Source organism: Sceloporus occidentalis, unplaced genomic scaffold (genome assembly GCF_023333645.1).
Source record: "Sceloporus occidentalis isolate IW3139 unplaced genomic scaffold, rSceOcc1.0.p SCAF_1, whole genome shotgun sequence".
Lineage (NCBI taxonomy): Eukaryota > Metazoa > Chordata > Lepidosauria > Squamata > Phrynosomatidae > Sceloporus > Sceloporus occidentalis.
In genome coordinates this window covers 85539695-85554284 of record NW_028316981.1, presented here as the reverse complement: position 1 = coordinate 85554284, position 14590 = coordinate 85539695, and the positions used below count along the sequence as shown (strand labels likewise).

General features: G+C 40.4%; 1 protein-coding gene across 2 annotated transcripts in view; it reads left to right on the top strand.

Moving 5' to 3' along the window:
- Positions 1-14590, top strand: part of LOC149321746 (large ribosomal subunit protein uL22m-like) — a 30336-nt gene that overhangs the window by 2488 nt on the left and 13258 nt on the right. The window contains exons 1-2 of one of the 2 annotated variants that reach the window (XM_089527938.1): positions 10505-10640; positions 12755-12863. Coding sequence is in view for 1 of the 2 variants with exons in the window: in XM_089527930.1 (XP_089384056.1) it covers positions 10505-10640 (136 nt within the window). In the remaining variant the exon portion in view is untranslated. Of the gene's footprint in view, positions 1-10504; positions 10641-12754; positions 12864-14590 lie in introns of those variants that run through there. The other variant, XM_089527930.1, reaches the window with a different exon arrangement.

The window sequence follows — 14590 nt, the reverse complement described above, 5'->3', positions numbered from 1 at the left end:
TTGTGCCCTGCTAATATTCCCCTTTGCAACTTATGCCATAATAAATACCTTTGTTAGTCTTTCGGCTCTGGAATTTAGATGATCAAAAGACTCCTTGCTTTTCTGGTAACAGTTGATGCAGCTAACCATGTGCAAATTATTTCAGTTTTTAATTGTTTTTGTGTGTTTGTTTTGAATTTTGCATCCTAGAGTGAGGTAAATATAATGATGAAGCACGAGAAGGCCCAACAGAGTTTCATTGGGAATCCCCTTGCCTAAAGTTATGTTGCCTATAAGAAGCAGACTGTTCTGCAAACTGTGTTGCCATTAATATGCAAAAGGATGTTGTAGCACCTTTGAGACTAATTGAAAGAAAGAAGCTGGTAGCATGAACTTTCATAGACTAGAGTCTGTGGATAGAGACAACTGATATTAATTTCAATTTTTAAATTTATTTTAAAATTTTAAATTTATCTAAAGCTTGTGCGCCAACTGCTGCTGTTTGTTGAGATGCCGGATCTGGCTCTGGTGGTACATGCCCTGGTTACACCCCATTTGGACTACTGTAATGCTCTGTACCTGGGGCTGCCTTTGAAGAGCATTCAGAAACTTTAGCTGGTCCAAAGAGCTGCAGCCAGACTGTTAACTGGTGTGCGTTACAGAGACCACATTATGGCCCTGTTGAAACAGCTTCACTGGCTGCTAGTTTGTTCTTGGCAGAATTTCAAGCGCTGGTTATGATCTATAAATCCCTATATGGTTCACGTCCAGGCTGTTTGGCAGACCACATTTCCCTTCCTGAGCTGGCTCAGGTGATCAAGAGAGGATTGTCTTTCAGTCCCATCACCGTTGCAAGCATGGTTGGTGGGGATGCGAGAGTGGGCCTTCTTGGTGGCTGCTCCCAGGCTCTCTAGAGGTGCCAGGATAGCTTTGTCCTTGGTCTCTTTCCAATGGCAGGTCAAAATATTTCTGTGCTGTCAGGCTTTTACAAACAAAATAGGTTTGGGCTTTTAATGCTGTGCAGTTCATATAGTCTTAGTACATTTTAGTATTTTTAATGTTTAGTGTTTTAACTTCATAACTTGTTTAATTGTTTTTAACTCTTATGTTATATTTTTATTAATGCCTTCCCATTGGTTGTAATTTGTGTTTTAAATATGGTGTTAGCCACTTTACGTTCCATTATCAGGACAAAGGCAGGATAAAAATGAATGAAATAAACGAAATAAATAAGTGGGCAGTGGGAGGCTTAAACTATAATTGTAAACACACTTTGGAACAGTCTGCTTGTATGATATAAACAGTTGGGTACTTGGGACAAACAACAAAGATAGCAATGTCAATAATGAGATCTTTAGATAGAGGGTGGTACATACCATATATACTCAACTATAAGTTGACTTCATGTATAAGTCAAGGGCAGGCTTTGAGGCCAAAATTATGGATTTTGTCATGACCCGCAGATAAGTCAAGGATAAAACTTGAGGTGTGTGTATGTGTTTACATAACCAGAGGGACTCTTCAACTTTGGTTTCATCCTTGACTCCCCAGACAGCAGTAGCCAGCACAGGCAGGAGAGGGACAGACCAGGCTGAATACTTCACCAAACTACAGATCCCAGGATTCTATACAATAGAGTCAAGGGAACTAAAGTGGTGTCAAACTGCTTTATTTCTGCACTTTGGAAGAGCTGTTAGTTGGCTACATCAATTTCTGAATGATGATCACTAGATTCAGTACCACTGCAGGTTATGTGGCTCACCAAGTGTTGATGTCTGGGGAAAGGGTAAGTCCATGTGCCAGCTAGGCCAAAGCCAGGCCCCATTGCTCTCTGCATTTGCCTTCACAGACAGTGATCACAACTATTATGTCAAATGGTCTGAAATATATGGGATCTGGCAGAATTAATCAATAGTAGCTTTTCCCAATAAGTTCCATCAAGACAATATGGCAGCAGTGGGGAACATGTGGACCACCAGCAGCTTCTGGGTTTTGGATGTCCCTTAGGAGACCCTCAAAGTCCTCTGACATAAGCAACCCCCCTTTTTAACTGTTGATTTTTCATCAAAAATTTGCCTCTGACACACCCAAAACACTTCAACAACATGACAGTTTGGGTCCTTTTAATTCCCATTATTTCAAAGCCGCAAAAGAAAACAGCCCCTTTGAACTGAAAGCCAAAGTGATGTTAAATCATTTCATCATTGGTGGGGTGGAAGGTGATCCCTTTCCCCTTGACAGTTGCCACCCTGCAACAGGTTCAGAAACTGATAATGCCAATGTGCTGTTAATGCCATGAGACTGTGATAATCCAGGATCTTCCAATTCTGAGTAGTTTGCAGGACTGGATTCTTCAGTACACTAACTTTATGGGACATAAACCATGTTGATCTCTAAATCACACTTAGCTCATACTGTCCTTTGTTGTCACACACCCATTTTAAGTTCCTTAAATAAGGAGCTGATTTATTACATGTCTGATTGTTTGTCTATTCAGTATTATCTATTCTCAGGTTATAGTTTTTAGTTCCTTGCCCAGGAAAAGGACTTTTCCATCATCTACTTTCTGATCCTTTTTAACTGGACAGAACAGGGACTGAACAAAGAAACTTCCAGATGCAAGGCATATGCTCTTATTACTTTAAGTACAGTACAGTAAATCTTGTTCCATCTTTATTCCATGCTTTCAAATTGGCTGGATGAAGTGGTGAATAGTTAATTCGTTTAAACAGTCTCTTTCTTGTTCCTGCTTTTTAAAAACTTTTGGTCTTTTATCATTCTCTCTCTGGCTTTGCTTCACGAACGAAGATTCTTTTATCATTAAGCTGTTGATAAAAACATAATTCTCAATCACTGAGTTTGGGAATATCATAGAATCCGTCTGCTTGTTGTAAAAAGTGAGGACTGTTTTATATATTAAAGAGAAGAAAACCACTCTCTAAAAATAATTATTTATTTCATTTGAAATTGATGGTGTGCTAGATGTTGGTTAATCTAGTTTTTATATATTAAGACTTGTTGTTTCTGTAAGCATTTTCACCATTGGGCCAATGTTTTTAGTTGCTTTAAATCAAGGTTTTCAAAATCAGTGTGATTGTAATTAGCATCAATGGTTAGTTTGCTTTTCCTTAAGATTAAAAAGTCACTTGTATACACAAACCATTTTTATTTCCCTAGGGCTTGGTCTTGCTTAAATCTGGAATATGACCACCTGCTGTCTCATGACCTCTTTGAATTTGTACAGGTCTTGTGTTACTGTTTTCAAGCTACACTATGAAGTTATCAAAGAACATTAATTGGCACTTGAAACAGTGGCATTAATGAGCTTCTTAAGAAGCTTTGCTGTTAGGAGCTATGTCTAGACTTTTTTATGCTATCTCTATTCCCTTCATTAATTAATGTTCCCAGTCCCTGACCACAGAATTCTCAAGCCAACATCAAAGTTAAAAACACAAAGCTATAACCTTATCAAGTGAACTTCAATTAAAAACTAGTGATGAGTGATGTTAAAACATATGTAAGAGGGCTAGTGTGTTCATATGGTGCAGCAAAAACAACCAATGGGCTTGAGATGTTTAATTTATTATGGAATTATTTATGAATTGCAACCTGCTTTTTTGACCAAAATCAGTGGAAATTTGTGCAAAAGCCAGAGAAAAATGCAAAATTAGATTGTGGTAGAACATAAATCCGCAGCCTTGGGTGGACCCTTTCCTAAATAAATATGTGTTCACTTGATGAAATCAAAAGTGGTTGCAGGCATAGAGTCTTGCATATACAGTGGGTCTGTTGTATCAGTGGGCTAGCCATCTGTGGATTGGCGCTTCCATCGATTAGCCTACCCTATATTAATCAATGGTGATGCACCGACATTGCCACCCATTGAGTATTATGGGATTGAACGCCTGTCTTTTTCCAATATGCAGGGCCCCCGGCAATTGAATCCCCCACCCCAGATGAAGGATTTACGGTAGAATGTATTCAAATGAATGGGGAAATGCAGATCATAGAAACACAGAGTTGGAAGAGACTACAAGGGTCATCCAGTCCAACCCCCTGCCATGCAGGAACACATAGTCAAAGCACCCCCGACAGATAGCCATCCAACCTCTATTTAAAAACCTCCAAAGAAAGAGACTTCACCACTCTCCGAGGGAGTGTTTCCACTGTAAAACAGCTCTTACTGTCAGGAAGTTCTTAATGTTGAGGTGGAATATCTTCCTGTAGTTTGAATCTATTGCTCCGGGCCCTATTATCTGGAGCTGCAGAAAACAAGCTTGCGCCATCCTCAATGTGACATCCCTTCAAATAGCCATCATATCACCTCTTAACCTTTTCTTCTCCAGGCTGAACATACCCAGATCCCTAAGTCTCTCCTCATAGGGCATGGTTTTCAGACCCTTCACCATTTTGGTCACCCTTCTCTGGGACGTCCCCACTTTCTGACTGAGTATCTTGAATATCAGTCCCTGGGATTACAGTGAAGTGTTAAATACAGGGCTGTCTTTGAAGATCAAAATTAAATTTTGAAGATTAAAATAAAATAAAATGGTTCCGATATTATCAATTAATTCATAATACAGCTGCCAGAATACAAACTTGCATGAGGAAGTTTAAGCTTATTACTCCAATGCTTTGTCAATTGCACTGGCTCCTGCACTATATCCAGGAACATTTGAAAATGGTAACTTTGATTTTTGGAGTCCTCCTTGGATTGGAATTAGGATACCTAAAAGATAACATGTCTCTACCTGTGCTTTCATCCGTGGCCCAACTGAGTGTTCTCATCAGGTGAGTTTAGTGGATCAGTAATATGCACCTTTTATGAAGTGTTTAAGTGCCTTCAAGTCTTCTATTAGACTTATAGCAACCCCATGAATTTAATAGAGTTTGCTTAAAGGTAAAGGTAAAGACTATTCAGAAGTGGTTTTGCCAGTTCTTTTCATTACCCTCTCAAAAACTCTAGCGGGGGCTGTGTGGCAGAAAATATTGGCCAGTGAAACTGAGCCTCATCCAGTTAATAGCACAGTAAAATCTGGGTTGGTGTTTCACCAACGAACATGGAAAGCCAAACTGCTGTCTAGAGATCTTTTTCTGTTTTATTTTTGCAGTACAGTATTTCTAAGGAAGGATGGAACTTTGAGCTCAATTAATATAGAATGCAATAGGGAAAATTGGGGTAATGCATACCAAAGGTAGTCTTTGCTTTCAGTGGAAGGGGGTATTAAGTTGTTAGTCATATTCATAGGCCTGTTACAGACTGCCAAAATAAAGCTGCTTCGGGTCTCTTTGGAGGTATGCTGTTTAAATGATGCATGCATCCTAAGAATCCGGAAGCTGCACCAAAGCTGCACTCCAGTGCTTAGGAATGGAGTGTGGCTTTGGCGCGACCTCCGGACTCTTAGGACCCATGCATCATTTAAATAGCATACCTCCAAAGAGACCCGAAGCAGCTTTATTTTGGCAGTCTGTAACAGGCCTTAGTTTTATCTTCCTGTCTAGGATAACTTTAAGAAAATATCAACATATCACAACTTATTGGCAAGTATAAGCAATATATGTCCATAGAGGTAGAATTCAAAGGTATACCAATGTTAGTCTATAGAATTGGTATGTAGAGAGATCTTGTAGCACCTTTGAGACTAGGGGGCTGTACAGATTGCTCCTAAGGGGTGGCAGGAGGCTGCCCCTTTCCTGGCCAGATCGGGGCTGCAACAGATTCATGCTGCAGCCCCAATCTGGCCTCTGGAGGGCAAGGGGTGCCATAGCCACGGTAACACTACTCTATGGTGCCCCTTCAGCACTGTGTCATTTGGACGCAGCATCGGAGGTGCGTCATGATGGTGCGCACCATCTGGAGGGTTTGGAGACCATGGAGCCAGAGTTAGGGAAAGCATTGTCAGGATGCTGAGTCCTGACTCTGCGCACAGGCCGGCACAAAGTGCTGATCTGTATAGGCCTTAACTAAAGAAATAAGTTGGCAACATGAGCTTTTGTAGACTTAGGTCTATTTCCTCAAACGCATCTGAGGAAGCTTATGCTGCCAACTTATTTCTTTAGTTAGAGCCGGAACAGCCCTGCTCTAAAAGCTGCCATCCAGGCAGCTTGGGAGTGCGATGTTTATACACGGCACCACCATGAAGCTGCCCGGAAGTCATGCGGCCACCGAGACATGGGAGGCTTCAAGACACTGCAGTGGTGCAACATTTACATGCCGCATGCCACCACAGCATCTGGAAGGTAGCTTTGGGCTGTGGCAGGGCGGGAAAGGCTGCCCTTTCCCCGACTGAAAGAGGACCCCACGACCCCAATCTGTCTTCGGAAGGGGTGGCTTCAAGTTGCCCCTTCTGCTCATCTGTTTTGCCCCATAGTCTCAAAGATGCTACAAGATCTCTCTACATACCAATATATGTCCAGTTGCTTACTCTGGAGAACTGTTTTGCCCCATAGTCTCTAAGATGCTACAAGATCTCACTACATACTAATATATGTCTAGTTGCTTACTCTGGACAAATAATTCTAGAATTTAAATTCTTTGATTGGCCACTATTCACACAAATCCAGCCAAAGTGGCTCCATCCCTCTTGAGCTTCCAGCACACCTTTGATCCTTAAAACTGGGGGGCTTCCATGATTATAAATTATATGTTTGTGTGTTTGTTTAAAAAAAGTTTTAAAAATAAGATTTTAAAAAAATTGTCTGTTGTATATCACCTTAAGGGTCACGGTGAGCTGAGAGTCAATAAATAAAATAGAGGAATTTTTAAAAACTTTACAGTAGGAGAGAGACCAGCGTGGATTTTGTCTTTTCTGTTAGTTCTTAGAACTAGAATCCTAAGAAATTAATACCCATCTTTGGTACAAATACAGGTTATAAATCCAACAATTAAATTGAAGCAGACTATCTATGTTCAAATAGTGATGCAAATACCCAGAACTAAATATACACACTTATATATTTAAAACAAAACAACTAGAAACAAATCAAAACAAAACATCTTAATCTTTGAAAAAGTTGTAAATAATTTTTTTCTGGAAAATCTTGTCTCACAGACAGTTGTAACACAATTGTAAAAACAGTTGCTTTAAAAATTATTTTTGTCAAAAGCCTCTTCGATACTTTCATAATTATAAAAACATTAAAGAATGTTCAGAAAGTATGGATAACAATAAATTATCTATCTGTTCTATCTTTTCTGTTTCTGTTATAAACAGCCTGGAGCACTAGAGGGTGCTACCATATAGAGTATGAGATTTACAGACCTGCTTACTCATTGGAAAGAAACACCCTCCCTTCCTTAAAAGAGATTTAGCACAAAACTAATGGACAGGATCTTATGGAATTCCAGCGGCCAACAGGAATGTAGGCATGTGTTTCTCAGATAGCAGTTTGATTCCTTCCCCATGTCTTTGAAGCAGAAAGGATGTTAAAAGCAATTTATCCATGGGGCCTGTGTTTTGAGGAAAGCCACCTCCTCTCAGCTGGCAAAAGATTTTCAGTGGTCCTGAAGTAGCAGTTTTGGTTCATAACTAGTATAAGTGGATCAGATCTCTCTGAAGGATCACAGGGAGCCTTCCTGTTTGCCCCAGTAGTATTCTACTTGGCCTTGAGTCATTTTCCTCTTTCAAGTGCCATGAGCTTTCAAGTAACCCTGCCCTGAATACTTGTGTACAGTTAGCAGCAAACATCAAGAACAGTTCATAGCAATGTTTCTGGGGAAAGTTGCAAGAGACTCAGAGTTTGATTTGAGAAAATGCCATACACTTCTTAAATCATTGGTTGATGGAGTGGCGTGCATGATTATATTAGTTAACAATATAAATGCAAACTTATCCCTGTATTTCTGATTCAAGTCTTTCCACATTTGTACAACTATTGCCAAAGACATACCACTCACCTGCAAGATGATACAGGGTTTAGTGCAGTAATCCTGAGGTTTGAAAAGATACAAGAAATCTTTAAGGAGAAAAAATCCCCCACAATGTAAGGAGCCCCGTTATTGATCTGGTGTGGTGTAGTGGTTTGAGTGTTGCACTACGACTCTGCAGAATGGGGTTTGAATCCTGGCTTGGCCATGTAAATCCACTGGACGATCTTGGGCAAGTTGAACTCTCTCAGTCTCAGAGGATGGCAATGGCAAACCCCCTCTGAAGACACCGTATTTTCAGGCGTACAAGACGACGTTTTGACCCTCTAAAATGGGGTCAAAAGTTGGGGGCCGTCTTGTACGCCGGTAACGAGAGCCCCAGGAACCCAGTGCACTTACCTGGTTGTCCTGCCAGCTTCCAAAGGCCTCCGGAGCCCTTTGGAAGCTGGCGCGGGAGTGCCTCCCTGGATGCCGGCTTCCAAAGGCCTCTGGAGCACTTTGGAAGCTGGCGTTTGTGGGCATCAGGCCCCCTAAACTTGGCCTATAGTAGGCCAGGGCACTGCCTGCATGCAAGGCAGGCTTTGCAGGCCTCAGCAAAGGCCTGGGGTAAATAAAAATAAAAATAAAAAAATAGAGAGAGAGAAATAGATAGATAGAGATAGATAGAGATAAATAGATAGATTATATATATATATATATATAGAGAGAGAGAGAGAGAGAGAGAAATAGATAGATAGAGAGAGAGGGGGGGAGGGAGATAGATAGATAGATAGATAGATAGATAGATAGATAGATAGAAAGATAGATAGATAGATAGGGAGAGAGAGAGAAATAGAGATTGATAGATGATATAATTATATATATATATATATATACATAGAGAGAGAGAGAGAGAGAGAGAGAGAGAGAGAGAGGGAGAGAGAGAGAGAAATATATAGAATAGATAGATAGATAGATAGATAGATAGATAGATAGATAGGAGAGAGAGAGATAGAGAGGGAGATAGATAGATAGATAGATAGATAGATAGATAGATAGATAGATAGATAGAGATAGATAGATGATATATATATATATATATAGAGAGAGAAATAGAGAGAGAGAGAAATAGATAGATAGAGATAGATAGAGATAAATAGATAGATAGATAGATAGATAGATATGAGAGAGAGAGAGAGAGAGAGAGAGAGAGAGAGAGAGAGAGAGAGAGAGAGAGAGAGAGAGAGAAGCAAGCAAGCAAGCAGGCAAGCAAGCAAGCCAAGATTAGAGAATGAGTTGGGGTAAATGCAGTGATGTTTTTAAAATTTTTATTTGGTGTGCGTTGGAAGAGGGGTGGTCTTATACGGCGAGTATATCCCAAACTCTATATTTTAACTGGAAAAGTTGGGGGTCGTCTTATACGCCCAGTCGTCTTATACACTGGAAAATATGGTACTTGCCAAGCAAACCCCATGGTGATGGTTGGGAGACAAAGAAGGAAAGTTGTTGGCTAAAGCCAAGCTGAGCAGATAACCATATGAATGGTAGAGGGAGCTATTGGAATTTGTGTGCTGCTGATTGGGAACCAGAAAGGAGAGCGCTCACAAGGCTGAGGTGTAACTAGTGTTACAATACGTCTACTATGCCAGGAAACCATTGTCTGTTCAGCCCACTATCAATGGATTAGAGTTTGTGGATATACAGTATTCCAATTTTGCTATTTCTCTTTCCAGTCTTCCTTGTTTTTGTTTGTTTTGTTCAAGGACTACTGTTCATTTCTCTAGGATGGAATGTGCAGGAAGACTGAAGTGTTCTAGTTTTTGTGTATTCCCATTTGTAATGTTTGATTTATTCATTTATCCCCTGGCACAGAGACTATCTTCTTTGCTCAATGTAGAGTGCTAAGGGCATTGTTGGCAGTGGATGGCATATATTCCATTAGAGGATGAACAGGTGAAAGTACCTCAAATATTGTGGGTGATGTGATTAGGTCCTGTGATGGCATTTCCTGAGTAGATGTCTAGACAGAGATGGCATATGGGTTTGTAGCAAGGTCTTGCATCCATCTCCCCATCTGTGTTGTGTGTCCAAAGGTAAGTAACTGTTTTAGACTGGGAGCTTATCTGTAGGCAAGTAAAGGTCTGCCACCCAAAGCGCTTGAGAGAGCAGCATTGTCCAGAATCAGTTGTCATTCATTGATTATGTGTTAGAGTTGTCTTAGCTGGGAGCTATATGTAACCACTAATGAGTTTTGCCATTTCCTGTCTTTGGCCTGTTCTGAAATAGATTAATCCTTGTCTAATCTGGTTGATTTGTTTAAGTCTATGAATGCTTATATTACCAACTTCTTCTTTTTTTCAGTCTCAAAGGTGCTACATGATCTCTGTATACTGATCCAAACTAACATAGCTATGCCACTGAATAATAAATATTAAGTTGCTCTCATGGATGATGGAAGAACTATGCATGCAGTTGTCATATCTATGCCATCCATTAATTCAGAACAGCACTAATTGTGTGTGTGGTTAATGGACTGGAAAAGGCCAAACAAGGTGAACCTTAACCTAGACAAGATAGAGGTGCCCCGGTCAGTCCAAAGGCAGATTAAGGAATGAATTTAGCTTGTGGTAGACTGCATTGCACTCCCCCTAAAATCTCACCTTACATCTTTTCTTTCAGGCTACTAGTATCTTCTGGTGCTCCTGTATTCTGTAATATTCATACAAGCGCATTTCTTGAAGATTCTAGAAGATGGGAAAAGAAGAATAGAATTCTTTATCCCCCACAGCAACCAGGAGAACCCCGAAGACCTGCAGTAAGAACTGGCCTAGATCTCTTTTCTATGTTTCTTTTCTATACAAGTCTGTATTCTACAAGTGCAGAGCTAGTACTGTTCACATGGTCCAGTTTTGTATGTAACAGTTTCTGAAAACAAGATTGGATTGTTAGCAACACTATATTTGCATCAAACACACAGGCTTAAATGTCCCAGCATCTCTTTGGCACAATAAAAAAATGAAATAAAAATTAACCAGTGGACTTATCACAAGATGTTGCCTTTTTACAGGGTGCCAGCCAGTTGGGTAGTTACCCATGCCCTCCTCCATGGTAGTACCTGCTCATGCTCATGCTCTTTGCCACACCATCAAAACAGTCAGCCAGTATCCCTTGGCCACTGAACAAACTATCCTCATTGGGCTTCTTGTGAATTTTCTTTTCTGAAACAGGAGTGGGAACTGTGCAGCCTTTGTTTTTATCGGAATGTAACTCCCAGTATTCCTCACCATCATCTGTGCTGGCAAGGGGCTGCTGAAAGTCACAGTCCAACAATATCTGGAATGCCACATGTTTTCCACTCCTGTTCAGAAACAACAAGAATACTTAGCCTGAACCCTAATTAACTCACCCAGCTCTCCAAATATGAATACCATATATAATTGTGTATAAGTTGACCTCATGTATAAGTTGAAGGAAGTCATTGAAGGAACTTGAGTATGACTTGAGTCTGAGTCAATCTACTTGAGTCTGCATAACTGGTAATTGGATTTATGTGTTGGGCAGAATGGCCAGTTTCCCAGCAGTGAAGGGTGGAATATCCTTATGTGGCTTGCTCCTCCCATTCACTCTGATAGACAGGAGCGCACAAACCTTTTCTGAGAGTTCCCACGAGGGGGAGCAACCTATGCCAGTCTAGTTCCTGCCTTTAGTTTGAATAGGCTGCAACTCAGCTTTGTTACATTTCTTCCTACATCTCTTCCTACATCCTTAAGAAAAACTCCTTATATCTTTCTTACCTTTCTTTGTTTTCTATCCCAAAAGTTCCTGTAAATATAGTTTTTTGTGGGTTATTCGGGTTATGTGGCCATGTTCTAGAAGGGTTTCTTCCTGATGTTTTGCCAGCATCTGTGGCTGGCATCTTCAGAGAATGCTTGCCTGGAAAAACGATGCCAGCTACAGATGCTGGCGAAACATCAGGAAGAAACTCTTCTAGAACATGGCCACATAGCCCGAAAAACTCACAAAAAACTATGGATGCCGGCCTTGAAACTATGTATCCCTCTTCATTCCCCTAACTCTCCCCCTCCTTCACAAATGTTGGGAGATAGTGTGGGTGGATGGCATGCCTAGATTAGTCCAGGGCAAGGAGGGAAGCTCCATTCTCTCTGGAGATGCAGCAGCACCCCCAAAGCCCCTCTTGCCCAGCTCATTGGAGCATAATGTCAGAAAGGGAAGCATAGCGACTTGGGAGATACATTGGAGCCAGTGAGTGAGGGAAAATCCTTCCATGCTGTGGCTTAAGTGTGATGTCAACACCCAGCCCAAAATAGGCTGGAGTAGAGGCAAGAGACTCGGTGCAGGAGACTGAGTATAGGGATCCTTGATTACTCTGGATGCAAAAGGGAATCATCTGCCTCCTGACCTCATGGCCTAGTTTAGTGAGCTGGTATCCTTTGAAGCCACAGCCCTAGTTTCAACGGCTGTGCCTCTAATGGTCAAAGCCAACCTTGAGGCAAAAAAAACAAAAAAACAAAAACAAAACACAAAAATTCACTTGCAAAAAAATGGAGCAGGGTGTCAGGGCTTTGTGGGCCACATAAGGCCTTAATAAATAATACTTCTCTCCTTTGCTCTTGAATAAATCTGAAAGAAAAAAAGCTGCTGAGGACTTAAGCATATAGAAAGTGAACATTCTTCATTCATTTGTGTGTATGTATGTATGTGTGTATATATATATATGTGTGTGTATATATATATATATGGCCTGAATTTCAATGCAATCGCATCCTTACGCCCCCTCTCTTCAGGCTGTTTTATGGCTAAAACTGTATTTAGACAATCGTAACAGCAGCATCCCCCTGTCAGCTTGTATTGTATGTGGAACTAGGAGAGAAACAAAATATTAAAACAAAATGTTCCCTTCCACCGCAGGGAAGAGATGCTGCTTTTTAAATGGCTTGAAATCACTAGCCAGTAGTAGCATGATGTATGAAGCAGCCTGGGAGACTTATAGGAAAACTCTTTCAGGTTTTCTTGTCAGGTATAGTAATCTTAGTCTTCCATATTTTTACAACTTTTCTTTACCTTAAAATAATGAATTTACTGTCAAATAGTTTGGCTATGTTCAGCTAAAATGAAAAATGGCTATGTGGCAGACAAATATGGTATAATTTTTAAAAGTGTTCCTCATTTTGTCTTCTGTGCACACTTATTGGCTTTGCCAGAAATATGATTTGAAGTATATGTGCTCTATTTTTGAACAGCGAAGTGTGCATGAAACTTTAGTTATCAAATGATTAATGTGCCCCTGTGATTTTTTCTTCTCTTTTAAAAAGTGTTCACTTTTTGTTCTGAATTTTAAATCGCATTTGTGTTCAGTACTTGGGCCTGGCCCTTGCACTGGCTGGAGCAGTAATGGTGATCAAGGGCTTATTAGTAGCTATTCTTCATCACTTCTATATGGAGGTCTTTTCCTGTATTGGCATGTTTTATGAAATGTATCTCATCTGTGCATTCACCACAAAGCAAGGCTGAGAATGCTTGTAGTTTTTTAATTCTAGAACAATGGGCTAATCACTAGGTTCTCCTTTCTCGTGTTATCAAGAGACCACTGATACTCATTGATTGCAAGACGAATGGTGCAGTAGTGTCTGAGAAAAAACATACAAATTCCATATGCATATGCAAAGGGATCTTGTAGCACTTTTGAGACTAAGTGAAAGAATTAGTAGCATAAACTTTTGTAGACATGGTCTAGGAAAGCTAATGCTACAACATCTTTTACTCAATTAGTCTCCAAAATGCTACAAGATCCTTTTGCATACTGATATTTCCCACTAACATGGCTGTGTTTCTGAATTCTATCCATGTGCAAATGTTGCTGAACTGGATGCATATAGAACTTGAATCCCTTCCTTCCTTGACCAGCTTGAAAGACAGGCAACTCTTTTATTGTTGCTATATACCTTGGAGTAGACTGCAACTTACGGGACCCTATCATAGGATTGCGATGTATTCAAAGAAAGTTTGCCTTCCTCTTAGACTGAGGAAATGTGATTTCCTAAGGTCACCAAGCATGTTTCTGTGGCTGAGTGGGGATTGGAACCCTGGTGTCCCAGGGGTTTAGTACCACACTCAAAAGTACTACATTAGTGATACTCAAAGTTTTTACCCTAGGGAACCCCCCCCCATTAGATCTACATATGGACATCATGCCCCCCTCACTTGATGTCGTATATGAATAAAAATATTTGGTTTATTTGGTATGCATATTTTTATTTGCACATTCATGTATATTCATATTTTAACATTTTAAGGGGAAATAATATTGTTCAAATTAGAAGAGTTTTATTTAAGTAAATTCAATATTTAACTTAACACATGTGTAAATTTTATACATAAAAGGTTTAGAAAGAGGAAGAGGAGGGATCAGGGCCTCCAAGTCTCATGTCCTTCTTGATCTACTGTTTTGTCCCCCCCCCCCCCCCAACACACACACAGCAGGGTCCTGCCCCACCATTTGAGAAACACTGTACCTACAGCATGCTGGCGCTAGTCACTACCTGACTCTGAACAGCCCTTTAAAGGGAGGGTAAAGCAGGAACACTCTGCATCTTAACTGGTAAAGCTGTGATGGGGAGCAATACAATAGCAATGATAGCAAGGAAAATGAGTCACAATGCAGAAAAATAATAATAATACGTTTTATTTGTATTTTCCTGCTTCTCCCGATGGATCGAAGCGGGATTACATCAGGGTATATAATAC